The following is an 18429-nucleotide window of genomic DNA, read 5'->3' as shown; positions in this document are numbered from 1 at the left end:
TACTTTATTTTTATTTATTTTTAATTTTTTTTGTTTTGTCGTTACCATCTTTCCGTGATTCTATTTTATTCTCTTTTTGTAAAACTTCAGTTAGCACTGCTCTTCTTTTCAAACCTTAACATTATCCATAAAATTTGCGAGAAACTTCATCTTAGCCCAGAAATCTTTGCAAATCAGTCCCCAAATCAAATTTATTTCTTTTAATTTCTGTAATTTACTTTCCGCATTTATTTTAAATGGTCGGTTCTACCGCCTAGCATTTTAATTTCAGTTTATTTATTTTTGTGCATTAATTTATTTAATTTTATGTTTTATTATATGGTTGGTTTTAAAATACCGCCTAAACTGTTTCTTTTAATGGCTGGTTTCACCGCCTAATTTATTTATTTATTTTTCAGTTTGTTTATTTTTCCTTATCATTTTTTTTGCTTATTTAATTTCCAGTTTATTTTTATTTCTGCAATTTTCATTTAGTCTTTTTGCATCATTAGTTTAGCACACATCATTAGCATTGCATGCGTCGTTGGTCTCGTACAAATAGTGGTAGATTAATTAGAAAATCACATTCACCACCCTTAAATATGGCTGACATAGGAGCTGAAAATTTTTCGGAGCACGAAAATGACCAAGCCTTGCAAAATCTTCATGAACAACCTAGGACCCTTAGATACTTCATGCATCCTACTAGAACAGGGTCACCATCATGCATAGTTTTCCCTCCTGATGTATCACGTTTTAATTTCAAACATGGTATCATTCAACTTCTTCCTACTTTTTATGGTTTTGAGTCTGAAAATCCATATTTGCATTTAAGGGAATTTGAGGAAGTCTGTAACACATGTACTGATTAAAATTGTAGCATGAATATAATCAGGCTTAAGTTTTTTCCTTTCTCACTTAAGGATAAAGCTAAAACTTGGTTACAAAATCTTAGGTCAGAATCCATCAGAACTTAGGATGAAATGCAAGCACAATTTTTGAAAAAATTATTCCCACCCCACATAACAAATTCTTTCAAAAGACAAATCACCACTTTCACTCAAAAACCAGGAGAAACTCTCTACCAATGTTGGGATAGGTTTAAAGAACTACTTAACATTTACCCATATCACGGTTTTGAAACATGGAGCTTAGTGTCTTATTTCTACCAGGGATTAACATCCCAAGGTAGACAAGTCGTTGAAATGATGTGTAATGGTGAGTTTAGAGATAAAAGTCCTGAAGATACATTAAACTATCTTGACTATATAATAGAAAATGCACAACACTGGGATACAGTTGGGTCTTATGAGTCATCAAGTAAACACCAGTCATCTCCATCTGGTGGAGGCATGCATAACCTTAGGGAAGACCATGATTTTCAAGCCAAATTTGCATCATTAGATAGAAAAGTTGAAGCATTAGAGTCGAAAAAGAATGATCATGTAAAGTCTGTTCATAATATTTCTTGTTATGTTTGCGATTCTACTGACCATTCTACGCATGATTGTCCAACTTTGCCAGCTCTGAGAGAAAGTTTGCATGAACAAGTAAATGTCGTTGACAATTTCAAAAGGCCAAATCCAAATCCATACTTCCAAACTTACAACTGTGGTTGGAGAAACCACCCAAATTTCAGTTGGAGAAATGACAATCATGCACAACCCTCACAACCAGTTCCTCCACGTCAAAATTTCTAAAATTCCCAGAGTTACCCACCATATGTCCTACCACCAAGAAAAACTCTAGAAAACACATTGCATTTGTTTATTGAAAAACAAGAGTTAATCAATAACCAAACGATGCAAACCTTAACCAATTTGACAGAAACTATCTCCAAACTTACATCTGCTTTAACCATACATGAAAAAGGAAAGTTTCCTGCTCAACCTGAACCAAACCCCAAGAGTCAACAACATCCTCAAACGAGAAATTCAGGAAACTAAAATATGAGTCAAGTCAAATCGGTTATAACCCTTCGTGGTGGTAAAGTGGTCGAAAAACACATTGTGGACCCTAGTGAAACTAGTAAAGATTCAATTTCAGAAAATAGGGAAGAGTCTGTCGAACCTTTAACCCATGAAGAAATAACCAACTCTCCTCCTGTACCCCTATTTCCTCAAGCACTAATCAAGCCAAAGAAATCAAACCACAGTCCAGAAATTTATGAAGTTTTTAAACAAGTAAAAGTCAACATTCCTCTGCTGGATGTCATTAAACAAGTACCTTCTTATGCTAAATTTCTAAAAGATTTGTGAACGGTGAAAAAGAAACATAAGGTACAAAAGAGAGTTTTTCTAGCAGAACAGGTAAGTTCTATTCTCTCAACCAATAGTGCTTTGAAATACAAGAATCCTGGCTGTCCAACTATTTCTTGCACTATTGGGGATCATAAAATTGGACATGCTTTACTTGATTTTGGTGCCAGTGATAATTTGCTTCCTTACTCAGTGTACCAACAACTCAATCTCGGTGAGTTTAAACCAACTTCTACCACTCTTTTACTTGTTGATAGTGAAATACAAGTATGCAACCCAAGAGGGGGGTGAATTAAGATTTTAAAAATTATTAGATTCTAAAACAAATTATCATGCAAATCTAAAATGAATTTAATGGAATAACAATTAAATCAATTACAATATAAAAAGATAAGGGAAGAGAGATTCAAACACGAAGATTTTTACGTGGTTTGGCCAACCTCGCCTACGTCCACGCCTCTTGATTTCTTTGTAGTGCATTTTCTTGATTATCCTTTGATGGTTCTTCTTGTAACTCTCCATCTGCATCATCATAATTCATTCATTTCTCCGCAGAGGAGGGGTTAGACTCATCAAATGTAACATGCATAGATTCTTCTACAACTAGTGTATTTTTGTTATAAACTCTATAAGCTTTGCTTGAGTTTGAATAACCAAGAAAAATACCAACATTAGATTTTGGATTAAATTTGCCAAGATTGTCTTTTGTGTTCAAAATAAAACATTTGCATCCAAACACTTTGAAATAACCAATATTGGGTTTTCTATGTTTCCAAAGCTCATATGGAGTTTTGTTAAGGTTAGGTCTAATCAACACACGATTTAAAACATAACAAGCGGTGTTGACGGCCTCGGCCCAAAAATACTTAGGCAATGAATGTTCATTCAACATAGTCATAGACATTTCTTAAATAGATCTATTCTTTCTCTCAACAACTCCATTTTGTTGTGGAGTTCTAGGTGATGAAAATTGATGCTCAATGCCAAGATTATTGCAAAAATTCGCAAATGCATGATTTTCAAACTCTCCTCCATGATCACTCCTAATGCATACAATACCATGCCCTTTTTCATTTTGTATTTTCTTACAAAGCACTTTAAAGGCATCAAGAGCATCATCCTTATTGACTAAGAATAATACCCACGTATATCTAGAATAATCATCCACTATCACAAATGCATAATATTTGCCATTTAGACTAGCATATCTAGATGGCCCAAATAAATCTATGTGAAGAAGTTGAAGTGGTTTTGAAGTAGATATATGATTTTTATTTTTAAAAGAAGTTTTGATTTGTTTTCCAAATTGACAAGCTTCACAAATCTTATCTTTTTGAAAACCAATTTTCGGAAGACCTTTAACTAAATCATTTTTCGAAATTTTTGAAATCAAATCCATACTTGCATGTCCTAACCTTCTATGCGATAACCAACTATCATCATGTAATGCGGAAAAGCATTTATCAAGAGTAGATGCACATTCTATGTCAATGATATAAATATTACCACATCTATTCCCAACAAATAAGATCTTATCATCACATGAATTCTCAATAACACAACTAAATTTATCAAAGATAACTTTGTAACCTTTGTCACATAATTAACTAATACTAATTAAATTGTGTTTCAAGTTCTCAACCAAACAAACATTCTCAATTAGAGTTGAGGAAACTTTACCAACATTTCTAATTCCAAGAATTTTTCCTTTTGAGTTGTCTCCAAAAGATACTTCTCCACCATTTTCAATTTTGGTGAAGCTTGAGAACCATGCATAGTTTCCGGTCATGTGCCTCAAACAACCACTGTCCAAGTACCATTTATTTTTCTTTTTCTTTAAGCCCTACAAAGAAAATCTCAAGTTTTAGGTACCCAAAGTTTTTTGGGTCCTTGAGAGTTAGCAATGGTTCCTTTTGGAACCCAAATCCATTTAACACCATAATATGCATTCCTTTTCACGGGACATCTATATTTCATGTGACCGTTTTGATTACAATAATGGCAAACAATCTTATGATTACTTGTGGAGGTAGCTTTAACAAAATAATTCTTATAATATTTTTGCTTCAAGTTAGGCTTATACCCAAGTCCTCCTTTATCAAAAACACATTTTTGTGAGTTAAGCATATTATCCAACATCTTTTGCCCATTTGTAAATTTCAAAACAATCTCATTCAACTCATTGCTCTTTTTCATAAGCATTTCGTTTTCATTTCTCAAATCATCTATGTGTGATTCTAAATGCTCATGTGAGATGCTAGGTTTCTCATTTGATAATGCAATTTCATCATGCAATGTTTTGTTCTCTACTTCTAGGCATGCAATTTTTGCATTTAGAGATTCATTTTCATTTTTAAGCTTTGCCATTTCCTTTTTAAGACATACATTCTTTTTACCAATCTTCATCAACTCATTATGCAATTCTTTAAAAGCATCATATAATTCATCATAGGGGGGATCACTTACCTCATTAAGATCATCATCCCCTCCTATTGCCATAAGCGCTAGGTTTGATACTTCTTGCGACCCTTCTTCATCACTTGAATCTTCCTCGCTATCATCCCAAGTTGCAACCATGGCTTTCTTCTAGAGTTTGTTGATAAGTGGGCACTCCGATCTTATATGGCCAGGCTTCTTGCATTCATAGCATGTGATTACCTCTTTCTTCTCCCTTTGGTTCTTGAAGTTTCTGAAATTTCTTCGTTCTCCGGTTTTCTTGAAGAATTTTCTGAACCTCCTTGCTAGCATGGCCAGCTCTTCATCATCCGGTTCACTCTCCCCATCACTCTCATGTTTTGAAGCTTTGAGAGCAATGTTTTTCTTCTTCTCCTTATGCCCTTTTTCTGCGGCCAAATCTTCTTCATATGAAATGAGAGAACCAATTAAATCATCAAGAGGTAAAGCATTTAAATCTTTGGCCTCTTCAATAACGGTTCTTTTAGGTCTCCATTCTTTTGGAAGTGACCTAATGATTTTCTTAATTTTCTCGCTATTTGAAAAGACATTTCCTAAGGCTCCTAGGGTGTTTACTATGTCTGTGAATCTCGTATACATAGAGTATACACTCTCATTTTGTTCCATTTGGAACAACTCATATTGTCGAGTGCACCTACTGATTTTTTACTCTTTCACTTGATTTGTGCCTTCATAGACTACTTCAAGTTTGTGCCAAATTTCATTGGCACTTTCAAAACTAGAGACTCGATGAAATTCTTTCTTATCAAGTGCATAAAATAAAGCATTCATAGATTTGGAATTTAGAGAAACTTTTCTCTTTTCCAATTCATTCCATTCCCTTGAAGGTTTTGGAATATCTTCCCCAACTTCATTTTTATTTAGGGGCATAAACGGACCATCACATACAACTTCCCAAATTTCATAATCTAGTGCTTGTAAATAAATTCTCATCCTACTTTTTCAATATGGGTAGTCATTTCCGTCAAAGAACGGTGGTCTAGTTGTGGACTGTCCTTCCCTAAAGGTTGAGTCATTTTGGGTTGCCATGGATCTTTTATTCTAGACGGTTAAGTCCTAACAAGAGAACCAAGCTCTGATACCAATTGAAATACAAGTATGCAACCTAAGAGGGGGGTGAATTGGGATTCTAAAACAAATTATCATGCAAATATAAAATAAATTTAATGGAATAACAATTAAATCAATTAAAATATAAAAAGATAAGGGAAGAGAGATTCAAACACGAAGATTTTTACGTGGTTCGGCCAACCTTGCCTACGTCCACGCCTCCAAGCTTTCCGGGCTTGAGGATTTCACTAAGCAAGCCTCCAAGGCTTCAAATGTTTACACTTGACTTCCAAGGTGTCAATGAACCTTTACAACAAGAGATTATCCCCAATCTCTTAACCCAAGTGTATCCCAACACTTACAATCACTCAAAGTAGAGGATTAAAAATTGTTTTTCTATCACATAATATTTAAGATTATAAATCAATGCCCAATGTGTGAATAGATGAAGTAAGAATGTGTTTTAAAGCTCTATGAAGATTGTATTCTCGAATATAAGCTCAATGGTCGTGTTGTGATCAATCTTGTTTGAATTTGAATGAGCTTATTTATAGTTGGAGCTGAAAAACTAGCCGTTACAAACTGTCTGCCCGAAAACGGTTCACCGTTAACCATTAACGGTTCACCGTTTAGGCTGGTCAAAAGTTACCGTTGGGCCAAATTTCAAATAAACGGTTTGCCGTTTAGGCTTACTCTTTCGCCGTTAAATTCCAGAGACCTGCAAGATGAACATCAGTTATCCGTTTACATTAAACGGTTAAGGATTTGCATGAAGTAACCTCTCTGGATAGTATCGGTTAACCGTTTGTAATAAACGGTTCGTCGTTTGTTTCCAGTAACCTGCAAAATAATTTAACCTTATCCGGTTTTGTTAAACGGTGCCAGAAGAGTACAACCTTCAATTCCGGATTTTATCAATGAACCGTTTAAATAAACGGTTCATCGTTAAATTCCAGTAGTCTTCTTAGCTTTTTGTGTTTTCCGTTTTTCTTAATCGGTTAGAGCTTAGGTAATATGTAACTCTATGGTTTTAATCGGTTAACCGTTTGAAAGAAAACGATTTACCATTTATTTCCAGAATCACATTTTAAACCAGATTTTGCAAAGAATTATTTTCTAATTTGAAAGTCCATCTTTTATGAATATGATTGGAATGATTATAAGGTTTTTGTTTATTAAGGAATAGCTCCAACATTTTAATCAAAAACCATTTAAAGATTGTTATCATCAAAATCAATATTATTAACATATTCATGTTAACAGATAGATCGATTAAGGTTCCAAAAGGAATAATTGAAGATGTATTAGTCCAGGTCAATAAATTCATATATCCTGTGGATTTTATTGTTCTGGATACGGAACCAATTGCTAATGAATGCAAAAAAATTCCTGTTATTTTGGGTTGATCATTTTTAGCTATTGCTAATGCTTTGATAAATTACAGGAATGGATTAATGAATTTATCTTTTGGCAACATGACACTGGAACTCAATGTGTTCAACATATGTAAACAACATCACCACCAAGAAGATGATGATAATGAGAATGAGGAAATTGATCTCATCGAGCCAATCATTGAGGAACACATTCAGGATGAGAATTTTACAAACTGTGCTGAAATTTGTTTTGCTGGTTCTTTTGAATCAAGTAAAGAATTAGATTGTGATACTGCTAACACATGCCCTATACTTGATTCTATGCAGGTACCTATAAGTGACGATGACCAATCGAACTTTGAAGATACGGTGCAACCTGAAGAACCAAACGAAGAGGAAGCACTAGAGCTCGAATTAAAGCCCTTACCAGAAGAATTGAAGTATGCCTATCTTGGAGAGCAGCAGACATATCCGGTGGTAATTTCTTCTCAACTCACGCATGATCAAGAATGTAAGTTGTTATTTGTACTAAAAAGGCATAAAACTGCATTTGGTTGGACCTTAAAAGACATAAAAGGCATTAATCATTTAATTTGCACACACCGAATACACTTAGAGGAAAATGCCAAAACAACCCGTCAACCACAAAGAAGACTAAACCCTCATATGAAAGAAATGGTAAAGAATGAGGTCCTTAAACTACTAGATGTAGGAATTATCTACCCTATCTCTAATAGTAAATGGGTAAGTCCGACTTAAGTAGTACCAAAGAAATCTGGAATAACTATTGTAAAAAATGAAAAAGGTGAACCAATCCCAACACGAATTCCATCTAGTTGGCGCATGTGCATTGATTACAGAAAATTAAATAATGCCACTAGAAAAGATCATTTTCCCCTTCCATTTCTAGACCAAATTCTCGAAAGAGTAGCTGGACATCCCTACTACTGCTTTCTTGATGGCTACTTTGGCTATTATCAAATCCCTATAGCCTTAGAAGACCCGAAAATGACCACATTCACATGCCCATTTGGAACATTTGCATTTAGGAGAATGCCCTTTGGACTTTGTAATGCTCCTGCAACATTTCAAAGGTGCATGCTAAGCATTTTTAGTGACATGGTTGAAAATTGTCTAGAGGTTTTATGGATGATTTAACTGTATTTGGTAATTCTTTTGATACATGTCTTGATAATCTAGAAAAAGTTTTGGAAAGGTGCAAAGAAAAAGGACTAGTTTTAAATAGGGAAAAATGCCATTTCACGACCACTTCTGGAATTGTCTTGGGCCATGTTGTGTCTTCAAAAGGAATCGAAGTTGATAAAGCTAAAGTTGAAGTCATTTCAAAATTACCCTCACAAAAAATAATTAGAGAAGTCTGTTCTTTTTTAGGACATGCAGGATTTTATAGGAGGTTTATAAAAGACTTTAGTGCCTTATCTAGACCAATTTGTAACCTCCTAATAAAAGACACACAATTTGAATGGACTAATGATTGTCAACAAGCTTTTTAAAAAATAACTACTCTTTTGACATCAGCCCCAATAATGCAACCCCCTGATTGGTCTTTGCCTTTTGAGCTAATGTGTGATGCTAGTGATTATGTCGTTGGCACTGTTCTGGGTCAAAGAAAGGAAGGTAAGCCTTTTGTCATTTGTTATGCAAGTAGAACTTTAAATAGTGCTCAAATGAATTACACTACAACTGAGAAAGAACTACTTGTTGTAATATTTGCATTAGATAAATTTCGTTCGTATTTAATTAGTTAATCTACTATTGTTTATTCTGATCATGCTGCTGTGAGATATTTAATGTCAAAACAGGATGCCAAACCAAGGTTGATACGATGGATCTTGCTACTTCAAGAATTTAATTTGACAATCAAGGACAAAAAGGGCGCTGAAAATGTTGTTGCAGATCATCTTTCAAGACTTACAAATGAGTCTTCAATTGAAACAACACCCATCGATGATTCTTTCCCTGATGAATTTTTGTTTTCTATAAATAAAATGCCTTGGTATGCTAATATTGTTAATTATCTTGCAACAGGTGAAATGCCATGTGACTGGAGTTCCCAAGACAAGAAGAAATTCTTAACAGAAGTGAAAAGTTTTTACTGGGATGAACCATACCTGTTCAAGTATTGCTTCGATCAAATTTTTTGAAGATGCATACCAGACGACGAGGTAAGTAGGGTCATTCAATTTTGTCATTCTAAAGCATGCAGTAGCCATTTTTCTTCAGAAAAGACAGTTGCAAAAAGATTGCAGTGTGGATTTTATTGGCCTACATTATTTAAAGATTCATATGTATTCTGTAAAATGTGTAAGAATTGTCAAATGATAGGGTCTATTTCAAAGCGGAACATGATGTCTTTAAACCTCATCCTTGTCATTGAAATATCTGATTGTTGGGGAATTGAATTTATTGGCCCTTTTCCATCATCATTTGGATTCGTATACATTTTGGTTGTTGTTGATTATGTTTCAAAATGGATCAAGGCGATTCCTTGTCGGCACAATGATCACAAGATTATGATCCACTTTTTAAAAGAAACTATTTTGAGCAGATTTGGAATACCTCGAGCCATTATCAGTGATGGAGGTAAGCATTTTTGTAATAAGCTATTTGAGTCTTTAATGAAGAAATATGGAATTACACATAAGGTTGCTACCCCTTATCACCCTCAAACAAGTGGTCAAGTTGAATTAGCAAATAGGGAGATAAAACAAATTTTAGAAAAGACATTTAATCCAAACCGTAAAGATTGGTCTCTTCGATTAATTGATGCACTTTGGGCATATCGTACTACTTTTAAAACATCTTTAGGAATGTCACCCTATCGACTTGTTTATAGAAAATCTTGCCACTTACCAGTAGAACTTGAACATAAATCATTTTGGGTCATTAAAGCTTTTAATTCAAATCTTGATGATGCTGGCAATGTGCATAAATTGCAAATAAATGAACTTGAGGAATTAAGGAATGATGCATATGAGAATTCCAGAATTATTAAGGCAAGAACCAAATTTTTTCATCACAAAAGAATTTTTCGGAAAACATTTGAAATTAGTCAAAAAGTGTTTCTTTATAATTCTCGTCTTCATTTATTTCCAGGGAAGTTAAAGTCAATGTGGAATGGTCCATTTGTTGTAAAATATGTCTATCCATATGGAGCCGTAGAAATTGAGAATCCAAAGGATGGTGTCACATTTAAAGTTAAAGGCCAAAGATTGAAATCATATATGGAATACTAACCACATGAAGCAGATACCGAAATCCATTTGAGTGACCCACCAAAATTTTGATTAAGCCTTTTCATTTTAATGTTTTGTGAATTTGATTTATTGTTACTTTATCGTTTGAATTATTTGATTTTTTTTCTTTTTCCTTTTCCCTATGTCTTGAATGGAGTGCGTTGCATTGTTTTAATTGTGTGTAGTTTGACAATTGTGATTTAGCTCACCAAATTTTTATACTTGTCATGAGTCCCTCCATGAGAAATTTCCTTTTCGATCATCTTAAAACGCTTTTTCATGTAAAATTTCACCTGAGGAAATTGCTCCAATTTTGTAAATTACATCCCATTTGGGATCTGCAACCACCAGAGTTAGTATCTCACGTCAAAGATCTAGAAAGACAACTCAAGGAAATAGGGGATGGTATTTATAATCTGCAATTAGAACTGAATTCAATAAAAGGACGAATGTGAGTTATATTCCTTGTGTGTTTTTTTTTTATTTTGTTGTTCTTTCTCACCTTTGATTTGATTTTGCAGATTTGATTGGTTTTGTTTTGATTCACTCTCCTGTATAAATGGCGGATAACGGTACTCTGTGACTTTTTAAGTCGGTATTCTCAGTTTCCCACAATAACTGAAACCTCAATGTCAAGCATGGAAGAAATACAACAAAATTTGCATCAACATTTTCCTTCTCTCCCTCAAAATGCTCTTAAGAAGATTTACAAAGCTCGTTGTGAACGACTGTGTTTATTAATGATCAATGGGATTCCTGCTGACATTCGCTGGTTAATTGAAGCAAAGGTCCGATTGGCAGGTGAGTTTTCTGATCCATTCATTTCCTACATGCCTGGTTTTGGTAAAAGTATATTTGCTAAGAAAAGAAGAACTAAGCGACTTGGCTCTGAATGTTCTCACTGTGTAAGACTTGCTTGCAAAAATCCACGTTCTAAAGCTTTAGGAATGGTTTCTGTAAATCATGAAGATAAAATCAAATTCGTTAAGGATGACATGAGTAAAGAATCGTTGGATGATATCTTACGATCTCTTGAGATGCATCCGAGCGGATATGTTCAACGTGAAATTCAAAATTTGTGGAAGCTGTTCCAAAAGGAAAGTGCACAGTTTAGTCTTGAGAATCTGACTCTAAAAGACCCTGTTTGCCAGTTTATAAGAAAACTGGATGGGAAGCATATCCTCGACCCATAGAGGACGTTCAAGCCGTTATTGGACGTAAAACCAGAGGAAAATGTGAGCCACAATCACAACTATCAGTAAATATCCTTTTATTTTACCGTTCGTTTATCTTTTACATTATTATTATTATTGTGTTTTTTTTTCTTTATTTTATCTAATCACTGTTTGCTTTTTCTTTTCACTGTTTGCCTTTGAATTATTAAGCTAAAAGCTTCATGCATCATTTGACAAACACACCACCCCATTTACATATGTATATCATTATGTTCGTCACCAAGATCCTTAAATAGGAACTTCTTTTTAAGCACTCACCAACTGGAGAAGAGTTAGTTGTCTTTGGTATGCAAGAAAGAATATTTGAAATGTTGAATCGTGCTGACGTTTTATTTTCTTGCCGGGAGACCTTGCAACTTTGGAGGCGCTAATTACATTTGCTTCTTGGGCCCATTTGAATATCCATAAAAAACCCATCGGTTTGTTAAATGTTAATAACTTTTATGATGGCTTAATAACATTTCTTAATCATGCAATAAAAAATTATTTCATTTCATCATCAGTAAAAAAACTCTTCATTTGTGCTCTTACTGCTAATGAGTTACTTGATCTTTTGTAAGCTTACAAACCAGAGCCAGATCCCATGACTTTGGCGTTGGATTGGGCAACTAATGACGATGGCAGTAACTCTCGTAAAAAGTGTAAATTAGATTTAACTCTCCGTCTGTAAATATTTCCAGCAGTGGCCAGGTGATATCTTCTAAACTCTACTCCTTTCTTTAAACATTGAGGACAATGTCTCCTTCAGGTTGGGGGGAGGGAATAGTTGATAATTATGGAATGTCTCAGTCCTAGTGATGTTTTTACAAATTTTTGTTGTAAAGACTAACTTTGGATAAAAATTTGAGTCGAAGATGGCAGAATATAGAATGTAATGTCTCTAGAAACGCATCTTCTTAATTTTTGTGTTTTCTTCCAAAAAAAAATGTTTCTAACTTTTTATTTTCGGTCTTTTTCTCTCTTTCTCTTAATCATCTCCCTTAAGTTTCTGCAATCAGTCCCAATTTCTTTTTGTGTTTTCTTTAAAAAAAAAAGAGTTTTCTTTTTCGGTGTGATCTTTTAACATTGGATAACATGATAATTTTCAAATTTTGGCATTCATATTATCTTTGGCCTTGAGTTATGTTACACTATATTTTTTCCCTTTGCATGTTGAAACGTAAATTGAGAAATTGAATGAGCGAAATTGATTAAGCCATTTGGAGGAATGTACATGTTATGAAAAGACCAAGCGAGTTTTTGAGCCTATTATCCTTGAAGAGTAACCTTGTTTGCCTATACAGCTTCACAATTTATTGTACAAGATCTCAATATTTAATAAAAAAAAAAGTTTGTCCAGCCGCATCTAAAATTCCATTGAACTAGTGGATATGAAAAATTATATGGAACCCTAAAAGATGACAGAATGCCATCTTTGATCCGTTTGACCCTTTCTAGCCAACTCTATTATAAAGAATCCATAGTTAACCCCTTTAAGCCTTTGAAAAAAAAAAAAACTTTTTCTTTGGTAACCTATCATATTTTCCTACTCCAATGAGGAGTATCACCTTATGTTTTATGTTTTCCATCACCCAATTATGTTTAAAAATAGGGATGATTATGTATTCCTAATAATGGTGCTATAAAAAAGAAAAAAAGAAAAAAAAAAGAAAGATGATATGTATATATCAATTAATAAAAAAATAAAAAATAAAAAAAGAAGAGAAAAAAAATCCAAGCAAAAAGAAAAAAAAAACACCTTATAATCTCCACAAAGTCCCCTATTTTTCAAACATATATTTTTGTTTTCCCTATTACCTTTTTTGTTAGTCATAACCCTAGCCTACGTTATGTCCTACTAAAAGTCCTTCTTGATTTTTGGGAACTATAGTCTGAAGTAAAATATGGTAATATGGACTAAAAGATGTGGTGATGCATAAAAATAAAAATAAAATTTGCTAGTAATTCATTGGACTTGAGATCATTTTATTTCTAAGCTGTGTGCATTATTTTTTCATCTTGGAGAGAGCGTGTGATATTGTTTTATTATTCTCTCAGATTTACCTTTTTTTTTAGAGTGACAAATTAATTTGGGGTATATCTTCTTTTGAGAGAGTCACTCTTAATCGTGAGATTTTGTGGTTTGATGTATCATTCTTAAAAATGGCTTGATTAATGTAGCTCTGATAATTGATCATTTTACAGGATTTTACTAAATTGTTTTGTTCGGGTGTGATTTTCTTTAGGCTGAAGATAATGCTTATACTTTTATTTGATTGTTGTCATTAATCTGATGGAAGAAGCAAACACAATTTAAAAAAAAATGATTTTCAATTTGAGTTTGAAATTTTACTAAACTTTTATCACTTAAATTGCTAGGGCCTAGCAATAAGCTGGTTGGGGGGTGTGATTGACACTAAAAAGTGTACATTTAATAAGGATAAAATTATTAGTTTTTTACTTATTGTGTCGATTAATTCGTTTATTATTTATAAATTATTTTAATACTCCCCAAATATATTTTATGTTAAATTAATTCGTAATTTGTTAATTTTTATCTTGTAAATATTTTTCAGGAATAAAGATGGAATTGGAATTGAAAGCAAGAACAAAGAAGAACTACTGGAACAAAATTGAAGAGATGTGATAATAAATAATAAATAAAATAAAATAAAATAAAATAAACAAAAGAACAAAAACTTGTTGGTGATGGTCAGGAGGCCATTACGCCTCCTGACCATCACACATTTCAAAACACTTATATATTTTAAAATAAAAATAAAATAATAAATAAATAATAAAATAAAGAAAGTTAAAGGCAATTGTTGCCTATAAAAAGGGAGGAGAGATTGAAGAGCCGAGGGGAAGCGAGGGAGCTAAATTGAGAGCTGAAGCCGAGACTGAAGATTTTCTTTCTTTCTTTGTTTCTTTTCTTTTCTTATTTCCGTTTGTATCAATTTTCTTTATAATATATTTCAAAAAATTTATCAAATAAAAAGAGTGTTGTGTTTTCTTTCAATATGAGTAGCTAATTTTATTAAGCTGAGGTGAAGGGTGAAGCTCAATGTTTTAAACTATTAATTATTATTATTTTCTCAAATGAGTTTTTAAGTTTATTTAATTCTTTTCTAATTATTTTTATATCATGTTAATTTATAAATCTCACTGGATTTTATGGCATTTTGACATAATGTCGACACATTAATATAATGTGGCACATTAGGTACTTTATTCTATATTTATCCACACACATAGAATTAAATGATATAATAATTAATTAGTAAAAGTGAGGCAAAATATAAATGAGAGAGTATTAAAATTATAGTTTGAATACAGAGAGTGGATCCTAAACCTTAGCTTATTTTTAAATCAATTTCAAATAATTTCTTTGCCCCGCAATTAATTTTTATAGTTTTACTAGATTTAAAACTCCCTGTGGTTCGACCCCAGTCTCACCGGGTTATATTATAACTAGACACTCTTATACTTGAGAGTAATACACTTTTGAGTCGTATCATTCGGTTTTGAGCCGAACCGAATAGAAACCAATCGGTTCTTCAAATTTCAAACCATTCGGGTTTTTTATTTAAAACCGAACCGAACCGAATTGAATTAAAAATATCGGTTCGGTTCGGTTCGATGAAAACCAAACTAAATGCCCATCCCTGCCAGACCGTATGAGCTAGGTCTGGTCCGATTTGAATAGTTAGAAGTTGTAACATTAATTAGGGATTGAGGGTAAAATTTTGGACTTTGATTTAATAAAATTGATTTAAATGAGTCCCAATAGAAATATGATTATAAATATATCAATACAATTATAACATGTTAAAAAAAAAAAATTATTTTCACACAAAACAAAAAACACAACCCTTGGATGTGGGATGTGTCTAAAAAATAATAGGGTGGAAATATTATCACCCTCAAATTAGATATATAAATGTTTAATGTTTTACTCTATTTTTAAGAGAAAGATAGAAATTAATATATAGACAAATCGAGTCCCTTATTTTATTATTCATATCCATAAAAAGTAACCACTATGCTAGTCCCCCGAACTTAGCATAAGACAGTAATTTAAAAAAAGAAAAAAAAAAGAACGTTTTTAGATACCAAAAGAAAAGCAAAACAAGCACAAAGCGAGACATACAAACAAATTTTATGCTACTGCATTCAAGCAGAAGCCACCAACTGTTCACGACGGCGTTTGAAAACAACCAACATTTCATCCTGATTGGGAAGGTTTTCTTCAATTATGGGGACTTGCTTGAAATTTTCAAGCCAGGCATGCAAGCGAGGGAATTTGTGTGATTCAAATAGTTTAACTCCCACTACATCTTCAATGACTTGCAACCAATAAACAATTGAACCAAATGCTAGGTCCACTAAGCCAATATTATCTCCGTTGAAAAATTTCTTCTCTCCCAAGCCATGCTCTTCAACGGTTTGTAGCATTTCCAAGGCTTCCTTCGCTGTGTTTTGTAGTTCTTGTCCAGTGCTACGAAACATTTTCCAAATGGCAACACCCTGCCACAAATATTTTTACATCAGATTTTATCACCGACATGATTAATTAATAATATGTATATAAAAGCAAAAAATCGTTAGACGATATGCACACGTGTCACAATATCCTTAAATTAGAGGTTTAATAAGTTAGATTAAGAGAGTTCAACCACTGAGTTGTAAAATCGGTCATTAGCTAGTAAATTCACTTTTTCCCAATGCTTCAAAAGTCATCAAAATTCCCCGTGAAGTTAAAAACGGTCGTGTTAACTTTAACTTATTACATCTTTCCATATTTAAGGATAAAACAGTGAAGACACCAGAAATTAACAGTTTAGAGAACTTTTTACAAATAAATATGAAAAAGACCCCTGGGTGGCTGGGCTCGACTGGCTATGAAATTCACTTTGCGCCATCACCCGAGTTCCAGTACATATAGAGAATAAGAGTTAGTGTTTGGCGGGTGGATTTTCTTATCCTCGTCACCTCATCTAGATCTTAAAATAAATCAATTAATAAACAAATTTGAAAAGAATGAACTTAAACATAAACGTGTTTGCCAGAGTTGTGAGCGAACCTTGTCTTCAGCGAATTTGATCCAGAATCGAGTATGAGCCCTATCATAAGGATTATTTGGCATCAAGGAGGGATTCTGTGGCCACGTCTCTTCGATGTATTCGAGAATAACCATGGACTCACAAACTGGTTTTCCGCCATGGGAGAGCACTGGGATCTTCTTGTGAACTGGATTATACTTCAAAAGCAATGCACTTTTGTTTGAGAGATCTTCGGAAACAAATTCATATGGCACGCCTTTCAATTTCAGAGCCCAAATCACCCTGTAAACAAATGGACTCGGCAGGGCCCCATGAAGCTTCACTTCAGCCATGATAATTCTAAGATTGAATTTGAATTATCAGTTTTTCTGATCGATGTTGTGTATAGCTGTTAACTCATTACATATGTTTCTGAATTTATAGTGATTTATGGTATGCACTTTCTTGAGCAGAAAGCTTCAATTTTCCATTAATAAAACGATTAATGATGAATTCAAAGAACTGGTGCGATGACTTTAATTAAATATTTTTTTACGCTGTGTGCAACCGCATTTTGAGGTTAATTTAAAGGATATTATTTTCTCCTGATCAAAACTTTTATATAAAAAAATTAATTATGTGATTGGTAGTGATTAAGTAAAAATAAAATAAAAAATAAATTTTGACCGTAAATAAATAAAAGTTCATACATGTTATAAAATTTTTTTAAAACTCAAGTGGACCCAATTCCCAATTTAAAACGAACGCTAGCCAATGAGATCAATAATTTGGTCAACCAGTCAGAGATAACCATACAATAATTAATCAAAATTTTGCCATTTGTTTTACATTTAAGACCTTTGCGTCATGCATGATGATCAATTGATCATATATCAATTAGTCAACACGACATTTGCCTTTTGTGCATGTGTTCACATTGGACGCAAATATAATTTGTTATAAAAAAAATTGGACTAAATTATTTTTTAATACATTTTTTTTTAAATAATACACCTGATCATAGAGGACCTGTTATTTAGTTCGTGAATCTTATAACAGGACCCATGAATTTTTTTAAAAAAAATCTTATGGGTCTCCTATTATTTAATTTGTGGAATTGACGGAGGTAACTTACAGTTTCATTTTTGTAATTTACAGCTTTCAATAAATTCAGATAATATTAGGCGGTAAAAGTCGGCCAGGCTGGAGGAGTAGATCTATAAAATTTGCTAGCACTTTGCACTATCTGTTTGGTGCCCAGAAACACACATATATATCATCCACTTTTTATTTAACGCTGGGTTTTTTTGGACCCATAATAATTTCTCTTTGCACATCAACTTTTTAATAAAAACTTTTATTGTCAAGATAAATTGTTAGTAATTACTTCACTAATCCTCCTTTTTTTTTGGGCCAATTTCTCTTTCGCAACTGACAAAATTTAATTCACATCATGTGATAGTATGATTGCAAATAAATTTGAAGTTATCTCTCGCAAGTTGTTCAAAAATACATTGACATATCTTGTGTATAGAACTAAAGAACAATAGCAAAACCACTATCCTCTAGCCGATCGTTGCTATTAGGACGGCAAAATTAGTCGTAAATATGTAAATTTGTCTAAACCCATCTACAAAAATCTGTCCACTGCGAATAATTTTGTAGGTTGCGGATAAGTTTGATATTTTAAACTTAAGTTCGTTGCAGGTTACGGATAGATTCAGTATTGAGAAAAAAATTGGCTGGTGTCTGCCAACTAGCATTTTTTTAATTATTTA

At 33.1% G+C, this 18429-nt stretch overlaps 4 protein-coding genes across 5 annotated transcripts in view; 2 read left to right on the top strand and 2 right to left on the bottom strand.

Moving 5' to 3' along the window:
* Nucleotides 1-17129, bottom strand: part of LOC102628216 (probable glutathione S-transferase) — an 89639-nt gene extending 72510 nt beyond the window's left edge. The window contains exons 1-3 of one of the 2 annotated variants that reach the window (XM_052433214.1): nt 16693-17114; nt 15741-16136; nt 15597-15706 (exon numbers count right to left, since the gene is read on the bottom strand). In XM_052433214.1, the coding sequence (XP_052289174.1) occupies nt 15783-16136; nt 16693-17004 (666 nt within the window). In that variant the 5' untranslated portion in view covers nt 17005-17114 and the 3' untranslated portion in view covers nt 15597-15706; nt 15741-15782. Of the gene's footprint in view, nt 1-15596; nt 15707-15740; nt 16137-16692 lie in introns of those variants that run through there. The other variant, XM_052433215.1, reaches the window with a different exon arrangement.
* Nucleotides 1-18429, top strand: part of LOC127899673 (protein DETOXIFICATION 12-like) — a 164397-nt gene that overhangs the window by 64202 nt on the left and 81766 nt on the right. The window lies entirely within an intron of this gene.
* Nucleotides 1-18429, bottom strand: part of LOC127899677 (probable glutathione S-transferase) — an 89880-nt gene that overhangs the window by 14300 nt on the left and 57151 nt on the right. The window lies entirely within an intron of this gene.
* Nucleotides 1-18429, top strand: part of LOC127898659 (probable glutathione S-transferase) — a 104267-nt gene that overhangs the window by 58959 nt on the left and 26879 nt on the right. The window lies entirely within an intron of this gene.

This window comes from Citrus sinensis, chromosome 9 (genome assembly GCF_022201045.2).
Source record: "Citrus sinensis cultivar Valencia sweet orange chromosome 9, DVS_A1.0, whole genome shotgun sequence".
Taxonomy (NCBI): Eukaryota; Viridiplantae; Streptophyta; class Magnoliopsida; order Sapindales; family Rutaceae; genus Citrus; species Citrus sinensis.
This window is presented reverse-complemented; position numbering and strand designations above follow the sequence as displayed.